The sequence below is a fragment of the Thermobia domestica genome, chromosome 16 (assembly GCF_964235325.1).
Source record: "Thermobia domestica chromosome 16, izTheDome1.hap1.1, whole genome shotgun sequence".
NCBI classification, from domain to species: Eukaryota; Metazoa; Arthropoda; class Insecta; order Zygentoma; family Lepismatidae; genus Thermobia; species Thermobia domestica.
Genome location: NC_137469.1, coordinates 11,756,508 through 11,778,884, shown reverse-complemented (window position 1 = coordinate 11,778,884; position 22,377 = coordinate 11,756,508). Strand labels below are relative to the sequence as shown.

The 22,377-nt window shown below is 34.2% G+C and overlaps 1 protein-coding gene across 1 annotated transcript in view; it reads left to right on the top strand.

Annotated features, from left to right (window-relative positions):
• LOC145672417 (uncharacterized) overlaps positions 1–22,377 on the top strand; it is a 572,617-nt gene that overhangs the window by 546,081 nt on the left and 4,159 nt on the right. The window contains exons 8-10 of the mRNA XM_081741570.1: positions 5,604–5,681; positions 9,628–9,804; positions 20,649–20,858. Coding sequence (XP_081597696.1) covers positions 5,604–5,681; positions 9,628–9,804; positions 20,649–20,858 — 465 coding nt within the window. The remainder of the gene's footprint in view (positions 1–5,603; positions 5,682–9,627; positions 9,805–20,648; positions 20,859–22,377) is intronic.

Sequence of the window (22,377 nt, the reverse complement as noted above, 5' to 3'; positions counted from 1 at the left end):
TATCGGATATGGAGTAAGAAAGTATATTTTGTCTTAAAGTGGGCTCCCTTCAAACGGCGGGGTGCTTCCCTGGATGAAGCAGTTGCTCTCCTTGCTCCTCTCCCCACAAGTTTCGGCTCTGTGTACATAATGAGGAAACTATGTATAAGAATGGGATCATCTGGTACTCTAAGTTGCAGTGCCTAAGACACCATTTATGTAGAAAAAAATGTTAGAGATATTGGATTTATTGGGAGGGGAGTGGAAGAAGAAAAGATCAATATTGAAACCGGAAGGTGTAGTGGATTTTACCTCTTCCGGTTTTTAGTGGAGCTGAGAATGAAGAAGAAAGATATTCTTTGAACGGTTAATTGATTGCAGGAAAATCACTTTCGCTATCTATTACCGTTTGACTCTACAGTGATCATTGTTAAAACTGGAAATGGTTTACTCCTGGTAGCTAAATCACTTTTATTAACGAACTCAATTTCTCTAGATCCCGGTCAAAATTTATGATGATCCGTCAAGTAGCTCTTGGAATTTTTTGTGTCCCGAACAAATGGACAGAAAGGGTAAACAAAACTTCTTAGAAATTAATAGACGAATTTGTACGAGGGCAAGTCAATAAGTATCTGCAATATTTTTCGGTTTCTTTCCGAGTTGGCTTCGCCTGTGGTAAGTTGCAGCGTTATCACATCAATCCGCATTGCGCTGTTGCAAAGTAAAAACGGCTGCGCTACTCTTTGTGTGCACCAAAGAAGAACAGCGTTTTTTTTTTTTTTTTTTTTTTTTTTTTTTGTGGTGTGAAGGCGTACCCGGAGGGAAAATTCATAGAAGACTTTTCAGCACACTACGAGGACAATGTGTTGCCACAACGAAGTGTTTACCAGTGGATCGAACAGCTCAAAAGTGGTCGAACGGGCGTCAAGTATGAGGAAGGAGCAGGGCGTTCAGCTACAGCAACAACTGATGATGCTCGTTTTATTGAATGAGCCCGTGCCTTGATTCTGAACAGCAGACAAGTGGCTGTTGATGAAGTAGTAACCCGTGTGCAGATTAGGCATGCCTCTGCATATGGCATCATGCATAACAGGCTCAGCTTTCACAAAATCTGTGCGAGATGGGTTCCGAAAAAAAACTCGCTGGAGAGCAAAACCGAAACCGCCACCCACACCGCTCAATCTTTTCAGACGCTACGTTTAGCGGTGTTGGAGCATCCTGCATATCAGTCCCGATCTCGCCCCGTCGGATTACCATTTGTTTCGTCCCCTTAAATATGCTCTCAGATGTTGTCAATTCAGCTCCGATCAACAGGTAAAAGAAGCGATGTATTCGTGACTTGCTGCGTAAACAAAAATCTTTTTTGCAGAGGGTATTGGAAAGCTTGTAGACCGGTGGACCAGGTGCAATGAAAAGCAGGGTGATTACGTTAAAAAATGATATGAATAGAAACATTGTACTCTTGTGATAATAAATAATAAAAATTGATTGCAGATAGTTATTGACTTACCCTCGTATTTATGTACATTTTCAGCATATATATCTGCTGCTAAATTAGAATCTGAACCTCTGTAATGAGTTTGATAATACCCCATCGGGAATACAACTAAGGATCTCGTTCTCTCGTTCACCAAAGATACAGTATATGCAATTGAAACGGTGAAAGTATTCTTAGGTTACGGTCTGAATAAATAATCTTACTTTGATATCAAAATAAAAATTTATGTGGATTTCTTTTACAAATAAATAAATAAATAAATAAATAAACAAATAAAATACTAACCTGTGTAAGTACTGTATGTCTGAAACATGAGTAGCATGAATCATTCTTTTTTGTTTACTTACGTCTTTTCACTCTTAGCAGGTCAGTCAGAAGTATCATTAAAACGTATATTTCATTGACGTTACGGAGTAGTCCCGAGACTATAACGCTGTAACTAGAACTTGAAAGCTGAAATGTTTGACGTCACAATGACGTAATCAAGAGTTCCTTATGTGGGAAATTCAAACAAGTTTTCTCGTGTAGTCTCTTTAAAAAAACTTGCCCTTGTAGACTCTTTAACAAAGAGAGAGAGAAACCAGAAGATTAAGCTGATCGCTCGTTGGGAGAAGATGATGCGGGCATCCGTCGAAACGAGAGAGCTTGTTTCTTATCTAACTCCCCAAGATGAGAGAGAGAACGGAAAGGAGAATCTTGTTATTTTGGTTAAAAAGGGATTCAGACGACAATCTTTCTCTCTCGTCTGTAGTTGTTATTTCCTTTCTCACAGGCCAAGTTGGTAGCAAGTACTTCTATAATCATAATGACCTTCATTTCCGTATCATTTTAGGCATCTTTCCTCATGACGCGATTTCTAGAAGCTTCAGCAGGAAAATTTCAGGACTTTAAGTATTCTTGGAGTGAAATAACATTCTCTTTCTTGATTTTATTGTATAAATAGCTCATTGGAGAATAAATTGTTCACTGTTATTTTAACCCTTTAGAGGCGGATGTGATACATAAACACATGATCGTTTCGTTGAGAACGGCTGAGGTATATAAACACTAAAGACGAGCATGGCATATAAACACATGATCGTTTCTTTGTAAAACGGCTGTGGTATATAAACACTAAAGACAGGTGTGGCATATAAACACGATTATTTCTTTCAAAACGGTGTTGGTGTAGAAACACTAAGATGGGCGTGGCATATAAACACATGATCGTTTCTTTGAGAATGGCTGTGGTATATAAACATCTGGATAGAGGTTGAATGTTGTTATAAGCTTCGTTTGCGTTAAATTTGCCATATAAGTCATTCAGTACCTAGTTATAGGCTTTAATAGCTATTAGGATGCCCATTTTTTATGTCTCTAAAGGGTTAATTATCTGTTTCTATGATATGAAAGTTGTTTCAGCATGATAATTACTTAGTTTTCGTGTATCTAAGGGAAACGCGGTGCCAATAGTCTAGTCACACTGAAATATCGCTTCTCGTGAGGTAGCTAAGTCAAGCGGTACCGTGTCTGCTCCGAAGAAAGATAAGTGACCGTTCATACTCAACAGAGCCATTAACATTACGGCGTTCATCCAGCATCGTGATGACAATTGAGGAGCTACTAGAAAGGGACGTAGCAAACTTCAGTCTAGAATGCCAACATCAACAGTGAAGTAAGCCGATGTGCTGACGGAGTGAATGGCCAAAAGCCGGCTGGTAAAGACCTGATCCCCTACTGGCTATTGCGCCAAAAGTTTGGTTAGTGTTAAAGGAAAGTCCAATGAAAATTGTAACTACAAGTATGTACACCGACAACAGTGGTAGACAAACACCGTATCCATGAATTTTGCTAGATATTTCAATATTCTCTTACTGTAAAATAAGTTGCCTTTGCTATTCGATAAGAATTACAGAGAAATAAAAAGATTCCAGATTCAGTGGAATGTTTATAGTAACAACATGGCGAATTTCTATTTGTTCTTTCGGATGGAAAGAATAGTTGGCAAAGGATTGGTTTTTGTACTAGAAGTTTATTATTGTGAACAGTTTGCAGGTCATTTGTATGAAGATAACTACTTGATAATGGCAAATAAACCATGACATAAAGTATCGTTTACCGTAGCAACGTACATAAACGTGGAAAATCCATATTGATATATTGTTCAAATAATACATTACAGCATACCAGTATATAAGACACGACTGCAGATATTAAATATATGGTCTATCTTCAGATCGAAACTTTTGCACTGTAAATGTTATAGACGAATAAGTCTGTAATTTCATTGTTCCTCATACATTGTGAGATCAAACATGAGAGTAGGACCTCGAAATCATATCGCCAGAATAAATAGATCGTTACTTTAATCCAGGGCCGTTTTAATCCTCCCCGGCGCCCTAGGCACATCAAATTGTTACGCCCCTCACTATTTTCAGAGTACTCCCTCCTTCAGTTATTACCTTGCCAGTTTTGGTTCGGGAGGGATGTTCCCTTAACTCTCTTACTCTATTCTCTTTCTTTGTTTTTGTTATAATTGTTTTTATTATTATTATTATTATCATGCTGATGTTCAGTTTATCATATTGAGTGACAAGCTAGTAGTTTTAAATGGACGGGGCTTGCAGTAGTAGGTTCCTCGTAAATTATTACAATTAAAAAGTGCAAAAGGAATCATTTCCACAGTTTTGGCTTTTGTCTTCTAATAGCAGAAAACACGTATTTTTCCTAATGTTAGTACAATTAATAGTTTGTTGTCACCCCCAGTTATCCTCAGACAACTGTCCTTAAGCATTCTTATTTATCAAATAATATAAATCTCTATTTTCAATTAACAAAAGTAAAATTATACGTATCACATTTACATTAGCCGCCGAGATCTAGTTCGTTTGTAACCACGTAGCTCAACGGGAACGGAAATTACATTTTCAGCACCAGTGTTTCTGTTTTTCGCCCTCGAATTTTTGCGCCCCCAAATCTTTAGCGCCCTAGGATTTTTAGACGTGCTTAGCATGCCTAAGCGGAAAAACGGCCCTGCTTTAATCTTTAAACTCCGAAGAACGTAACTGCACCGCCAGGGTTTTAAACCTTAATATCTCAGTCTCTAATTAAGGTAGGAATATAACTTTGAAATCAGTGTGTTCGTGAAGGATGAAGCTTGCCGCCAATATGCATCTTAAGTATGTCGGGGGTTCCACGGTGGAGTGGGGGAGGGTACAATTCGTGTTTTTTTTTGTTTTTGTTTTATTCATCAGGTTTTTTTTGGGGGGGGGCATTTCCCCTTGGGGAGTACAGTCATAAAAACTGGTATGCGAAGCAATGAAGTAGTCCACTACATGGTACTACCCTGTATGTGTACTTGTTGCTTATATGGGGAAGGAGGGGGCAAGTTGGCCAAATTTTTTGTCTTTTTTTTTAACGTAAATTACATTAATTTTAGGACGGTTCCATGTAACAGATGATATATTTTCACTGATTGGTCTAGAAGCCTGTTATGTCGTTGAAATCTGTATTCTATAAGTTTTCCATAATTTATCAATCATGACGCTGTGATAATTAAGGTCACCAGGTCCGCCAGCGTGAAGGTCTGCAACAGCCCTTCGAAAATGATAAAGTTTTAATAGAAATTTCTTTCTGAACTTTTGTCTCACTTTGTATTGCAGGAATATCTACCATTTTGAAATATTATTGTGACAAGTTTATTAGCTTCATTTTGTCAGCGTAGAGTAACTGTAAGCGTTGCCAGGGTCTCCAAATTCTATTTTTTCATATTTTTTAGGATTTTTGTTTCTTCTTCTTCTTCTACGAATAGGGCGGAATTTCTCAAGTGTGCGTGTGTTTGGAATTAGTGTTTCATAAACTTTTCAATGAAGTATGAATCATTCCCCTCTGATAATTAAGAGGGTTGCCAAAGCCCCTAACGTGAGAATCTACGATTTTCCTTCAAATCCCTGCCCAGTATAAAAGTTAAGATTATTTACATCATTTAGAAAAGAAAAGCACGTATAATTATGCTGATTATTAGGTCTGATTTAATATAGTTTTAGATATATTTATTATATATCAATATTTCACAGTACGGGTGTTATTTAAAGTAATTTTGTAAGTTATTCACATCCAGTAAAATTTCATTTTCTTTTTCTTCCAGGTTCCCTGTCTCCGAACCCAGAAGATGCTTGCCATTCTATGTACTTCAATTCATCATTACCTTATACAACCCTGATAAGTAAGTAGATTTTGATATACAACCCTCATAAGTAAGTAGATTTTGATATACAACCCTCATAAGTAAGTAGATTTTGATATACAACCTTCATAAGTAAGTAGATTTTGATATACAACCCTCATAAGTAAGTAGATTTTGATATACAACCCTTATAAGTAAGTAGGTTTTGTTATACAACCCTTATAAGTAAGGAGATTTTGATATACAACCCTTATAAGTAAGTAGATTTTGATATACAAGCCTTATAAGTAAGTGGATTTTGATATACAAGCCTTATAAGTAGCTTTTGATATACAACCCTCGTAAGTAAGTAGATTTTGATATACAATCCTTATAAGTAAGTAGATTTTGATATACAACCCTTATAAGTAAGTAGATTTTGATATGCAATCCTTATAAGTAAGTGGATTTTGATATACAACCCTTATAAGTAAGTAGATTTTGATATACAAGCCTTATAAGTAAGTAGATTTTGATATACAACCCTTATAAGTAAGTAGGTTTTGTTATACAACCCTTATAAGTAAGTTGATTTTGATATACAAGCCTTATAAGTAGATTTTGATATACAACCCTCATAAGTAAGTAGATTTTGATATACAACCCTCATAAGTAACTAGGTTTTGATATACAACCTTCATAAGTAAGTAGATTTTGATATACAACCCTTATAAGTAAGTAGATTTTGGTATAAACCTTGTAAGTAAGTAGATTTTAATAAGTTGGTTGGTCGATAAGAGTATTGAAAAGAAAGACTGATAAATGTAAAAGGGAATTTATATATGTATAATAAGTCTGTTGAAGAATTAGAAAAGAAACGAAAGCATTTAGTGCCTTGCATTCATTAAATCGACTAAGAAATTTCTTACCAATCAATATCTCTGAAGATCAAACTTATCAAAGTACTCGTGCTTCCATATCTTGACTACTACGACTCTGCCTATTCTAATCTTCAAGGTAACAAACAAAGCGCTTGCAAAGAGTACAAAATGCTTGCATTAGATTTATTTTCAATTTAAATTTACATAACCTTACCCTCTTGTACAAAGTACTTACTACGCCAGAACCGTTGTAGCACTATATTCTTATATTTATCAGATTTTCGCAATAGGATCACTAGATCACGAAAGAATTTCTTGCTTTCCATACCCAGTCATAATTCCGGTTCATACTCCAAATCCTTCACAGTAAATACTATACGCCTCTACAACACTTTACCTCAATTTTAAACATAATGATTCAACAGTTGCCAAATTTTAAAAATCTGTGAATTCCTTTCTCTTAAGTAAGGATAAAGATATTAGTGGCCCATGAGGCATCTCTGTATTACCAGATTATTTACCTATAAATGTACACACATCCACTTAATTAGTAACCTTGGTTAATTTCTACAGCGTATATACATATGTATGTACTACTAGTACTGCTATATACAATATTTAATTCATCTCTATGTTATTTTTATTATGGATTGTATTCTTCAAATGTAGACTTTTTTGTTTTGTTTTTGCTTCTTCTATTTTATTTCATTTTATGTTTTAACTATTTTCTTTTTTTAAGTATCGTATTCATTTTTATAAGGTTAATATTCTTTCCTTTTGTAATTATTTATATTTATGTGTATTTATGCTTTTTAAAAAAATGTGTGCACGTGGTTAAGCGCTCGGAGAAGATTTCAGAGCTTAACTTCGCCATGTAAAAGAAGTCATAAATAAATTAATAAAATTAATAAGAAACAAATGTTTATGATAAAAATGTGATGTTTCTGCTGCAGAGTAGGTCCAAAATGTTTAGGATAGATTAGGTTTCATATTTTTGGATCTACTCGCCGACACTTGATTTTTTTTTTTTTTTTAAATAAAAGATAAATAATGGGAGATAGTACAACAAAATGCAGGTTTACAGATGATAGTAAAACTAAAAGAAAACGAAATAAAAAATAATAAAGAAATCTTTTCTAATTTCTGTCTTTTTTTATTTTTGGTATCATTTTTCGTAAATTCTTTTTGTTCTGTATTATCTCTCATTTCGATCTTATTCATAAATTTCACATTCATTTTCCTCTTTCTTCTCTTCCTCATAACAAACTCTTCTCTTCCTCATAACAAACTAGCGCGTACGAAAATAATAATAAAAAAAAAGGTCCTTGTGAGTTTAGGTGCTGCCGCCTCAAAGAAAGAAAAAAAAGTTCTTTGTATTTCTTCTTTCTGAATTTTGAAAACTCGCATCTCTGAAACCATTCTACGTACCTATCAGCGTTTTCCTTTTAAAGATTTCCAATTGTTATGTACCAAACTATTGATCACATTTACATGTGCAAAGCAATATTTAAGTTTTGTGTAGCATTTCCAGCGTATATTAGTGTGTATGTTATTCATGTGGACTCATTTTATGTAAATAAAAATAAATATAAAATAATAATAAAAATAAATATTTTGTATGAATTACAAAGAACTATGATAATGAAAAGCAAACTAGAGAACAAGTACTAACAATGCCATTCTATATATTGTCTAAGGTCAGAGCGGTTTTAAATGTATCCATTTGGCGCTCTTTATTAAGTACTAAATACTTTCGCAGCAAGAATAAATTTATTAGTGAAATTGGAGATCTTAGTCTACTCATGCAGTATTTTGTGCAATACTGTCAACAAATAGAGATTTGTGTAGTGCGGGTTCTGTTTCGATATTGGTACTCTTAAGAAAAATTTTAATTGTAATAATTACTTTAACATATTACATCAAAAAAAAAAAAATGCAAAAATAAAGAAGAAAATATTGTATAAAAATTTGTGAAAATATTAGATATGTATGGAATGATGATTTTTCATTTTTTTTTCCGTTAAGATATCTTTTTTAAGTTGTGTATTTACTCAGGAAATATTGTTATTGTATTTGCTGGACTGAGTTTATTTGTTTTAAAGTAATGGTTACTAAAATGTAGATTATAATAAGGCATACTCTGTAGAGAATCTACTGATTTCTTAGATATGGTCTTTTAATTTCATTCTTACGGTTAGATTAGGTTTACTGTACTTTCACTAGCTAATGCTTCATTGTCTATTGGATCAAGTTGTTCCGATTCACTGATTGAATACTGTGACTTGTTTACGTGATTCTTCACGTACCCAAATCACTTGTAATCAGAGCAGTGAATCGGAACATTGAATAGTGGTTGTTACAAACTATAATTTTGTCCCATTTTCCTGTATACGGTATTTTCATACATTTTTAGGATAAGGATGATATCGTTACAAGTGGCTGTCGATTCAGCCTTTCTGCTCTCATTTTTCCCAGGATACTTTGCGGTCGATGACGTCACGTGGAGGTATCGCCAAGGATGTTATAAAATAGAGAATCTTGAATTCACCACATAATCTTGAAGCCATACGTATCCTATGATTGGTAATTTTCTTACCTGTGAAAGGTTAATTTGTTCTCACCCCTATTTGTACACCCATACTTGCAGCATGTAACCATTGTATAATGTAAATCTGAAGCAACAACTTAAATAAAAATAAACGACAGATACACTACATGTCTACATGTGGAAATCGCAATGTTTTGAGCCAACATATATGGCGAAAACGAAAGTAGCTAATCAAACATGCCAATGCTAGGGTGTTTTTTTGGCTTCATTCAGTTAATAGGATGAAGATATGTGTGGTCAGATCCTGTATTTTATAACATCCATGGGTATCACGAGGTATCGTTCAAGAGAACAAGTGATATACTGCATACGCAATTACGGTAGTTGGTAAATACTGTTTCAAGATGGGAAAAAGTCCCTCCACATGACGTCACGGACAGGGAACCAATCAGAACACTAAACAAGAACTGGAGCTACCTGTTATTTTATATACATTGATATACGTTATGGAGAAAAGTATACATTAGTTAGTATTGGTACAATCACACAAAGTAAGAAATGCTTCTTTATTTTCCAGCTGCTACGTTGAAGAATAGACGATGTCCTTATGTTGGCCGATATTTGGTCACTGGAGAAAGCCGGCCGGATCGTGTGGCCAGGGATGCATGTGATGATTTGGGAGTTCTGGTTGTTGGTTGTAGCTCTACGGAAACGATGGAATTTCACTCAAGTTGCAGTTCAGAAAGTCCAACAGGTAAGGTTCTCTTTCACACTCAAGCTATTATTAAACTCTCAAAACCCTCTATTACCCCCAATAACATATCTCTGTTTTACAACAGAAAAGAAATGTGACGTACACAAGGCGTTGTAACCTTCTAAAACAATTTTTGCATTTATTAATAAAATATCCAATGTGTCAGAGCATAATTTGGCTTTGTTTATTAGCAAACCTTAGATCATTCATTTTAAATCCAAGAGGAAATAATTTCCTTTGTTTTCTTTCTTCGAAATAGGAAGATGAGAAATTTTCATGTTCTGATTAAATTGTTTTCCCTTCACCATGGCGACTTCTCAAGTCATTTGCTTTGCAGGTATAAGTTTATTATATCAGGGTTCCTACTGGTCAAGGAAGTCAGGGAAAACGGTGCAGGTCAGGGAAAAAAGACCAGAAATCAGGGAAAGTCAGGGAAATTTTATAAAATATATTTTTCCTAGCATGAATTGTACACCAATTTCAGCTTAGCCAACCATTATAGTAGAGACAGACGCAAAGCAAAGGCAGGTTACAACTCAAATTGATGACTTTAAAAAACAAAATAAGCAATACTGCACAAATCACAATCTTAATTGAAACAAAATGTGGATATTTTATTCTAGCCTTGTCACTTTATTAATGAATGTGTAAGATGTCTCATATGTAGTGTTTGTTTTAGTGTCAGATGTTCATAGGTAATCTAATAATTACTGTATTGAATAAGTAGCATATCTTTATTGAAACTGGATATGGATTTAAAAAAAAAAAAAAAAAAAAAAAGAGCCTTGTCATTATTAAATGAATGTATAAGAAGTATCGTATCTTCAGAGTGATTGTTTGTCAGACGTTTGTGGGTAGATATTAATGATCACAGTATGGAACGTTGCTGAGATTTTTATGGGAGGTAAGTGGAATGTACGTATCAGCTATTTGTCTCTATAGAATAAATGTTCTCATATTATATAAATATCCACCGTTCTTTATATTTCAACGTTATCAGACATCTGTCATAAAAGTCAGGGAACTTCCTGCCAAAGGTCAGGGAAAGTCAGAGAGAAGTCAGGGCAATAGATTTCTGCAAATCAGTAGGAACCCTGTATGTATATAAATCGTGAATTTACCAAGTTCTCGTAATTCATCCTTTTATGTTTTTATCTATTTTCTTTTCCTGAAGATGAGAGTTGCTCTAAATATATATATTAACTTGTAGTTTTATATGCCGTTGTTGAACATTTATTAAGATAAGGTTTTCTTTTATTTTAGTTAGTACTTTTCTGGCCCTTGGCTTCTGTATTTCTTTCATTATTTCATCGTATTTAATAGCTGTTAATTTTTTTTTTTAAATATTTCTAACAATTAGTGACCGGATGTTCGGGCATTAAGAAACTGGATGGCAAATAGGCACTTAAAATTTAAAAAATAGGCAGTACAATGTAATTTGGAATAATGAAGATAAATACTCAATACAATTAAAAACGAATTTAAGTCGTAGATAATGTTCAAAGAATATACAAACATAGCTACATGTTCGTTATCTTCTTTTATTGTATATATAAAAACGAAGCTTGACATGTGTTCCATGTATATTTGGTAAATGCATTCTCTAAGCACTTTATTACTACACATAACAGTCCAAATTTTATACACTTTATCAGTACATACAACAGTCCAAAGTTTTATAGCACTTTATCAGTACACACAACAGTCCAAAGTTTTATAGCACCTTATCAGTACACACAACAGTCCAAAGTTTCATAGCACTTTATCAATGCACACAATAGTCCAAATTTTTATAGCACTTTATCAGCACACATTGCAGTCCAAAGTTTTACGAGATCTTATCACTACAAACAACACTTACATTTCTCGAGAAGCAGAATCCTTTCTTGAAATACTAAATTATATATTTCCGCCAATAAGCTTTTATTTTGAAGAAAATGCATAGAATAGGCAACATTAGGCACTAAAGCAGTTATTTAGGCAGGATGGGCGAAATAGGCAAAGTAAAATTGGCTTAAATTGAAACTATTACTCTCCATATAAACTTTAGAACGTTATTTTTGATCATATCTTTAATATTAAAGAATAGGCATTTTACCTAACATCCGGTCTCTACTATTAATTCTAACGAAAATACGTAAAAATCCTCTTACCTTTTGTTAATTTCAATTCGTCGAAAACTGTCAACACTCACGAGTCTCGCTTCAGTCCAGTGTAAAGGTGAGGAAGTCTGGTTTCTTAACGAATAATTTGCTAGAAATGAAGTTTCTAGTGTAATGTCGCACGATTATACACCAAGGCTAGAGGAAATGGTGATGGCCAGAATTCGTAAGATAGTGGAATGAAAAAAGTGAGAGGGAATGGAAGTACCCAAAGTAAACCCATGCACGCAGTATTTGTCTACCAGAAAGTCCAATTGACGCAAGCTGGGATTCAACCCAGGACCCCATGCATCAGAGATGAGTACCTAAGCTAGCGGCTCCAAGGATTATTTAGGATATGTAACTGGATACACTTTAATATCTCAATGGAATTTTTTAAAAGGGGAGCACTGCCTCTTACTTCTCCTCCAAAACCTATCAGTTCTGTTCAGATCATTAGGTATAATCCTTTAAATATATATGAAAATGCTAGAAAAGTTTATATGTTTATAGCCAATCCTTTCGACAATGAGATCTCGAAAACCACAAGTGCCGTTTTCGCTGATCGATTCCAAATTTTGTGTAGATTTGCCAGCTCTCATTCAAAACGTATTCTGAGTGACAAAACCTATTGCAAGCTGGCAACTTCGAAGGCTTGTGGACTCACAGTGAGGCGTACTCGGATATGGTATTATAAGAAAGAAAAAAAAATGCATTTGGTGTCACTCCCGCCAACATTCTATATATTAAAATACTACATTTATATGTTTGTCTATACTAATTCACTCCCTTTGAGAGTCTTTCTGTCCTTTACTTGTGTCCGTAAAGGGACTTGCACACATATAATGAGAAGTGGGAAGGAGATTCACGCTCATATTAAAACTGTGCAGGTTCAGCTAGTATATATATATATCAGACGGAAGAAGGCAATTGTGAATGCAGAAAGTATTTTCTCGTATTTTTGACCTACTCATACATCATTGTGTTATCAGAGAGAGAATATATATATTAAAACGATATATATATCTGTATACACCGTAGTTTTATTTTATAAAAGTAAGGGAATAAAAGTGTGTGAACTAATTTGAAATGGGAAGTTTCCTCTTGTGTTAATTTTTATGAGTTTTATGGGCACGTTGTATTTTAAAATCTCTGTTAGACAGTAGTAAGTAGGAAAAAAAAAATTAAATGCATCATAGTTCCTTGTTAGTTTCAAAAGTTACGCATCCACTTTTAGACTCGTGTAAAAATACATGATTAGAGTCTGAAGTATAGCAGAAGGGAATGAACAATTAGATTTAAAAAAAAAATCTAGGAATCAGCATTTACTCGAGTGGCCTGTAGAAAGAAAACAAAAAACTGAAAATACAGCTGAAAGCAAGATAAATGCATTGAAGAAAAAAAGAGGCTCCAAGGCATTTAATTTTATATATATAACACAGGTTAACTTGATGTTGGAGCTGTACTTTTCTAGAATAAACCTATAATGTTGAAATAAAGCAGCTTTTTTTTTTTTTTTTTTTTTTCAGTCCGCTTAAAATTATACTAAGCGTAATGCTTTATGAAATATTAAATACACTCCTCCTATCCTGTGTTTGATGATTGTATAGTATTCGAGTAACTGGGCAAGAAGTATTGTGTGTGTATGGGTCTTTAGTTTGTATAGTTTTGACTAGAATTTTTAGTAGTGTGCCAAATAGAACTTGTTCCGAGAGCTGGGAAACGAAATTAATGTCTGTAAATATAGCGGAAGGAGAATATAAGAACGAAAAAAAAAAAAAAAAAAAATCTGAAAATTTTTAGAAATATCTTTACATAATCACGAATGAACAAATATTCCGTAAAATATAATTTTCATAACTTTACAATATGCCTTTACGTAGTGGCACAAGGTGACTTTTTTTTTTTTTTTTTTTTGTTAACGAACTGCTTTGTAATCACGATCAAAAATTAAATAGTGGTAATCAGTGGCGTATTTAACATGGGCTACCAGGCTCGCCCTTCCCCCGCCCGAAATAAATTTGTTAGTTTTCGCATTCCACGTACAACAATAATCCTTCTTACCATTTCTAAGAATTTCATTGACTTTCCATTTTCTTATGCTCTTTGTTCAGAAATAATAGTGTATTTGTTGAATTTCATTCCATGTAAGAACTTTCTTTCTTTTGTCCATTCTACTCTTCTGTTTCTTTTTCTTGGTTGTTACTTTCTTTCGCTTCTCCTATCATACTTTCGACCGTGATTAATTTTGATTCAAGTCGGCGGTTGGCAGTAACACCAAAATTAAGCGAAGCTAATAAGCGAAACTGGTGTTCTACACCAACTTCTACGCATATCAAAATAACGGAACTTGAGTTATTATAGCGTTCACCTCCGGTGCTTGGGGTTCCTGATTGGATCCCAGCTCGCGCCGTGTGGACTTTGTGGTGGACAAGCACCGTGCTCGTGGGTTTTCTCGGGGTTCTCCCGTTTCCTCCCTTTTTCTTCATTCCACCATTTCACTCATCTCTCATCATCACCGTCTTCTTTAGCCTAACCGGCATAACCGTGGGACGTAAAACAAAGATTTCATTTCATTTCATTTGAGTTATTATAGCAAAGGAATATTTACATCGTTTAGTTATAAAGAAAGACAAATGTTTGAATTAAACAAAATCAAGAAGAGGGTGGGGATAAGTAGCTCGGGAAGTTGGGTAGGACAAGAAGATGCTTCCTTTTTCTACTATGAATAGAATAAAAGGTTGTATTCATTGCTATTTGTATGTGTGTGTGTGTCATATCACATCAGATTCACCAGTCTACAAGTCTTGTCATTAAAACCTCAATTTATGCATAAATTAAAATATTCCATAAATTCTCAAACTCAGGTGGGCAATTGCCCCCTGCTTCCTCGTGTTCATAGTCCCCTAGAAACAAAATTCTAAAAACGCCACTGGTGACAATCCATGTATTATGAAGCACCCATTTACTCATAACTGTACGTGAACTGTGGATTACGAAAGTTTTAAATTTGAAGTAATTGTAGGAACCATAACAGAATTTTGAATGAAAAGTAGTGACGTGCTTAGCAGGATGTTGACCAATATTATTTACATTCAAAACTGACTCGTCATATTTTTCTTAAATCACAAATTCTTCAGAGAGAAATACAGCAGAAGATAATCATGGCTAAGAATTTTGGCAGACTTCCCAACTATGGAGACTATTGAAACCAGATGTGCTAAATCAGTTAGTTCCGGTTTTAATAAAGGGATTCGTTATAAGAGTCCACGGTACTGAATCCATATCAGAAACCGTTTGTTGCAATCTCTTACGGTTTTTGTTTTGCGGGAATCAATAATGAAACCTGAATTGTGTTAGATTTTTGCCACTCGTGGTTTCAATAGAACGGGAAGACATCAATCATTATCATAGGTATTCTGCCATTATTGGCACGTTATTTGGCGCAACTGAGACGCTTCCATGCTTCACGGTCTTCGGCTAATCTCTTCAGCTTCACGTATATATATCTATATCTATATATATATATATATTGTTTTGTTTTAATACTCCCATCAAATGTCGCTTCTTTTTCCCCTCCCTCTTTTTCCTGCAACCATACCCTTTGCCACGTTTCTCGTGATCAGGGTGTCTACTAAAATTCCAAAATGAAATTTCGTGACTTTTTCTTTGTCAAACCATAAAATCTCGGAACATTCTCAAGAGCGAAGTTGGATGCGAATTAGACCAGATTTTCATGCATGCGATTTGGTAGCGATTTTGTAGCGTGTAAAGCCGACCATAGGCATCTTCGGTGGTGAATTTTGATGTTTTGTAGAACAAAATTTTCCAGTCTGTACGTATATTTGTACAGATTTAAAAAAAATCGTGACCCAAAAGTTAAATTTCGTGACTTTTTATGGACTTTCATGACTGATTTCTGATTTCGTGACTTTTTCATGACTTTCGTGATTTTCGTGACCGATTGCTGATGTCGTAACTTTTTCATGATTTCCGTGACTTTCGTGACCGATAGACACCCTGGTGATACAGTTTCTTCTCAGCTCATGTCCCAACACAGTCGCTTCCTCTTTTCAAGTATATCTAAAATTGTTCTTCTCTCCCACACAATTTCTAACACCTCATTCATTGTCTGTTCAACCGAGTTAACTCTCCATTCTCCCATTTCGAAAGCTTCCAGTGTTTTTTGATCGCGTTTACGTAATGCCCATGCTTCTTTCCTATATAATACAGTACGATACTTCACACGAAGCATTTTATGAGTGCTTTTTTCCTAAGTTCTTTATTCAAAGCTCCACAAAATAAACTTTTCTTCCTTCTAAATGCCTCTTACCATTCCTCTTTATGCTTTTATTCTACGTTCGTACTTCGTGTCATCACTAATAATATTATCTAAGTATAATGGAAAATTACTCATCTGTTCTACTGTCTCTCCTCCAACGTATGATGCAAAACGTTTAGCCCCCCCCCCCCCAAAAAAAAAGAATTAATCCTTTTATCATCCTCACGTACTTCATTTCATACTTTAACATCTAGGTCACGCGGTCTATCCCTACTCTCATACAAGTCCTCAACATATGCTTTCCATTTTGCATCTTCCTCACATTCGCTACCTTTCCATTCTTATTGTCTACTGCTATCGTAATAACCCCTTATTTTCTACAAAGTTCCATAAATTTCATCTCCTTGTACATTTTGGCAGGGAGGAACGCAGGAATTTGTTTCGGGGAAACCAAAGGTTTTCAGAGAGGGTCCAACCTCTTTCTACCTTTGATCACTTTTGCTCTGACATTATAATGATTACTGCGGCTGACAAAAGAAACCAACGTGATAACCAAACATGGGAATCGAACTTGGAATACGTTCAGTACCCGTGCATTGGCCGCATCGCTAATGTCAGCCTGAATGCATACAAGGCTATCTGGACACAAATGCTGTTTTCCTTCAAGCTGTGATGCGATTCAAAGTCGTGTTCCAACCTCACCACAAACAATGGCAATAAACCACTATATTTAAAGTTATAAATTAATCAGTGATAGATAAATAAAACATACTACGATGAACCGTGCACATAACAAGCATAGAAGAAAAATCCTGAATCAAATACACACATGGTCTAACTTATTATACTTGTATTTTTCATACTCTTAGCTTCTACATACTTACACAAAGGTTTTAAAAAATGAATGAAAAATAAGAATTAACTAACAGAAAATTGGACAGCTATCACACGCAGGTCTAATCATTACTCCGCCATCTTTGCGAATGGTTTCTCTTTCTTCCTGCTTCCCTGACGAAGCCCCATCCATGAGTCTAGAACTCAAACGCAAAATGAATTCTCGGACCCCTCATAACATACGAATTTTTATTCATTTCGTCTGCACATGTACTCTTATTGGCTGGAGCATTTTCATGACGTATTAACAGAATCTGTGAGAGAACGTTATCACAATAGTTCCCACGAATGAGGTTCAAACGTGAACAAAGAATGCATTATAACAAACTAAAAGAAAATGCAGAAATGAAGCGAAATGCACTTCTTTAAGTCCAATGCATAAAATAAAATGAATATCCTCCAAGTTATTTCATAATAAAGATCACTATAACATCTGGGCACGGAGAGACAGGCGAACGAACATATACATGTGTTTTAACTTCAAATTCTTATATAGAATTCACGAAGTCAAAGGAGTGTGGACTGAATAACAACACGAATTCCGTGCACTCAGTAGGAATTCTAAATGTGAAACTACACATATATATATAATTGTAGTAGTTCTAATAATAGTAGAATCAATATTAGGTTCATTTTATTAATATTGTCATATCAGCATTGCAAGGGTATCCCAATAAGTTTCGACGAGACAACGAAAATGTAGGCTTTTTTTAGATTAATCAATTTAAATTTTCGTAATAGTCTCTCTTGAGAGTCAATATCGTTCCAATGCCATTATTATTTCCTTGTAGTGACTTTTCGGAAGGTAGGTAAGGTTAATCTCTCTCTCTCTCTCTCTCTGCAGTTGCTGTGATACCTTTATTTGATGTAAAATGATTTTCAATAACTAATTTATAAAGTTCGTGACCAGATGACAGTTCGAGGGAATTATATTTGACGGTACAGCTTCAGTGTTCCTCCTCTTTGTACTAAAAATTTACGGAAACACTTTCTAATCACACATATTTTTTTTTCCTTTTTTAAACCATCTTCTTTCATGAATCATTTAATCGTATGGACTTGCATAATATTCTCCCAATATTATTGTGGTGTCTAGTTAGGTGTTGATAATTTATAATCAAGGTTAATCAATGGCCGCTAATATCATCATAATCTGGTCAATCTGGGTTCGATGATAGCAAACCAGACAACCAACTAAATAACTACACTTGACATATGTTATTAAATAGTTTATTCTTAATTCTCATAACAATTAAATTAATAATGACTTAGGGCCATGCATGGGCAGTGTGGCTACTAGCTGCTTTCCTATTTCTTTCATAAAGTCTTAAATTTTGCAGTTTGAACGCAAGTTAGTTTAGTTGGTTTTAGTTGAAGCTAATGATCGTTTGGTTTTGTTAATAATTGCTTAACTTAAATTAAACATCTCAAGAGAAACCACTGACCTGGTGGGTGCTGATATATTCCAGTCCTGGTATTGAAGTGTTGAGGATATAATCACTAAGATATAAAAACTTGGCTGCCGAGTTACGAGATCTTTCCAAAACGAAGATTTAAATGAGACTGCTCTCCTTGAGTTCTACATGCAGGTTGAAAACTACCTTCCGTATTTCTTGCAATACTTTAAATTCCTACCGTTACAATTACTTCGCAGATGACTCAGTTGTCTTCCTTGTAGTAAGACTTCCTTATACCTGACTCTAGATTTTTACAAATGTTTTTACATATTTCCTTAATTGTGAAGTCTATGGAGTAATGCATATACAGATTTCTTTACACGGAAGTTTGGCTTTAAACAATGCAAGAGATTCTTAAGTTAATTTCCGTATACTTTTATACTGTCTGATCTGCCAATTATTAATGTATCCACCACATTATTATTATATAATTTTATTCCATTATTATTATTGGTAGTATTTAGAAGAAAATAAATGTTAATAAAATTAAGTATGATGTAATCAGGGGCAGCAAGGACAGTTGCCCCCCCCCCCCCGACTTTTTGGAATGACCCCTTAATGTATATAGTTTCATTTGGAAATGTAAAGTTTGTTTATATATTACTGGTTCATAGAAAAAAAAATGGTGCCATATAATATTTGTCGTTGTATGAGTACGTATTGGTTATTTGTCTTCCCGTGGAGTTAAGAAAGCTAAAGGAATTGCGTTTTAATTACAATTCAAAGCAATTAATATTGTAATTGCGTATTTCTTTAAATGTCATACCATATGCTTGTAGTATTTACTGTCTTTCTTTTTCTAAGAGTAACAACATACATCTAATGGCATGTGTGCAATTAAAAATATAACTTGTTCATTAATCACTAGTTTTTTTTTTTTTTTTTTTTTTTTTTTTTTACATAACAAGCCTCATTATTCATTATTCTGATTAATATTATCCTTTATATTTACTTCTTTTGCAAATTTGTTATTTAATAATCTGATCAGTCACAGTTTTTCAGACAGAATTTTTAGATGTTCATGAGCTAGGAATCAAGTCTGTTCTTACACCTTCATTATTTAAGAGTACAAAGGGCTAGTACCAACTTCCAGTGCTCTCGTCAATTTACTTAATAAAATATGGAATACGATCCTTTCGTCAAACAAAGTGTTATAAACAACCAGGAAAACTAACATTGATATACAAATATTCAGATCCTGTCTTGACGCCCCCCCCCCCCCTTCCACACACACACACACTTTTAACGTCCAATCGCCGTCACTGAGTGTAATAATGAAAATCTTTATGAAATTGATGTTAAATCACCAATTGTAACCTCCAAGTGTTAAAAATGTAGTTATTTACGATAATTAATAAATAAAGCTACAAGATATCAACATTTAAAGGGTAGAATTGTGTACTGTTTTTATTAGAATTGTTAAGGTATTATTTTCTTGATAATATTTAGAAGAGAAAATACGGGGTAAGCATAAATAATTCATTTACTTTGAAAAGTCTTTATTTTCAAAAATATTACACGTACACATAAAGATATATGAAAAGAACCATAAACTCACCAAATTTGTACTGTGTAACAGCACGAGTCCATTATCTTTCCGATCGGGTGTGGCAGTAGGAGGTTAACACCTGTCGAAAATGGAGTGAAAGCAAGAAAAAAAGACGTTGTCTAGACATGTGTCGTGTCACCAAAAATGCACATATTGGTGAACATTTGTAGAGGGTGTATAAACTTGGTGAGTTTATGGTTCTTTTCATATCTCTTTCATGTGTGTACGTTAATACTTTTGAATATATAGCCTTTTTCAAAGTGAATGAATCATTTATGTTAGCCCTGTATTAACCACATAAGAAGAGATATAGCATCGAGATCATTAATTATTCTTTTATATTTTAATATGTAGATATAAAAACACCTTAAATTTACATTATGTATACTTTTATAGAGACTGTGTTGTACAAATAAATGTGTGCTTTTATTTAAATTGACAAAACTGTATAATTATTTCACGGTATTGTCATAATGTAAGAAATTTAACAAACATTTTTTTCTTTTGGTAATATTTTACAGCGTATTCCTGTCACGGCAGCTGGGAAGACAACGGCACCAATTACCTGATCGCCTCTCCAGTGAGTCGCAGTTCGAAAGGTGCCCACAGATATTGTTTTATCTCGACAGAGAATGACAAGATGATGCAGTTCTTGAGTATCACAGGATCATGTCTACGAAATGTCAATCCGGGGATCACTGGAACATGGGCATTTAACGTTACTAATAACGGTAAGTAGTAGTTTTAGTTTTCGACGTCCTTATTTTTCCACTATCTCAGCATGTTTTGTAATATGCAGTATATATTTTTCTCTTTTTTGTCGAGTATTTATTTTCCATTTAAGGGGATGAGATTAATATCCCTTTTAAGTTTTTTTTTTTTTTTTTAGGTAAATTATAGACTTTTAATCAAGTAGCTACAGCATCATCTCTATATATCCTAGGATCATGGTTCGTACCTCATTTTCTTCAGAATAGAACAGCCTTTTAAACGGTACCATTCACATTTCCCTATTGTGTCCCTCAGGCGGGAAAGTTTGAAAGAAATCGGGCTTTTTTTCTGATTTTTTTTTTTTTAAATTGAGCCCCTCTGGACGCCCCGTGTTAACGCACAGACCTCAAAATCAACTGAAAAATAGTAAGGGGTGTACTAAATGTGTGTTCAATATTTCAGGCTTCTATCTTGAATAGTAAGGACGGGAAAAATATTTACCAATGAGCCCCACAATGCGCAAGATTATTCCAAAAGACCCGGATGGAATATAAAAATTTCCTGAGACATCCCTAACTATCCTAGGGTCATGGTTCATACATCATTCTCTTCAGAATAGAACAGACTTTCTAACAGTACCATTCACATGTCTCCATCATGTATCTGAGGAGAAAAAATGGCGAAAAAGATTTTTTGTTAAAAATATCCCTTTTATACCTTTTTGCCCCTCTGGACCCCTTGATTTAACGGAGAGATCTGAAAGATTCTAAGGGGTGCACTGAATGTGTGTCCAAAATTTCAATCTTCTAGGTGCAAAAGTAAGCCCGCCAAAAATAATAAAGTGGGCATAAACAAAAATATGCTTTTTAAAGTTATGACATCATCACCCCTATGTCTCGACGCAAAAAGGCGTGAAACCATACCTAACGTATTTTACAATGCCTCTAAACTTGAAAAAAAAAATGAAGTAAAGATTTTTATTGGTACTTTTTTAAATCGAATAATGAAGGCACTTTAGTGCATAATATATAGGTACTAGAACTTAAAAGGGATATATGTGCATGTTTCTTAACACATCCAGTAGAACATATTGCTAGACGCTTTAATTTATTTGCAAATTTCAAAGTCATTAAATTTATTTGTCCTATATATCAGAGATGATCTTTGGGGAAAAGCCCATTATTTGTTCAGTAAAATTATTATTATTATTATTATTATTATTATTATTATTATTATTATTATTATTATTATTATTATTATTATTATTATTATTATTATTATTATTATTATTTTCAAAAGTGGTTCCCCAAACCAAAATAAAAAGTTGTCTGTAATTCTCTCAGGTGATCAGCATTAACTTGGAAATATTTGGCACCTTCCAATTTAAGGTAAGACATGGCTTTCCTGCTCTGTTCTTTCCGAGAAGCCTTTCTTGGTGAGAAATTAACTAGAATTAAACTCTGAAACTTTTATCTATGAATGAATCTATTCTGGTAGTTGAAGCAGTCAGTATCATATAACCTTTCTTATCCTAAGTAC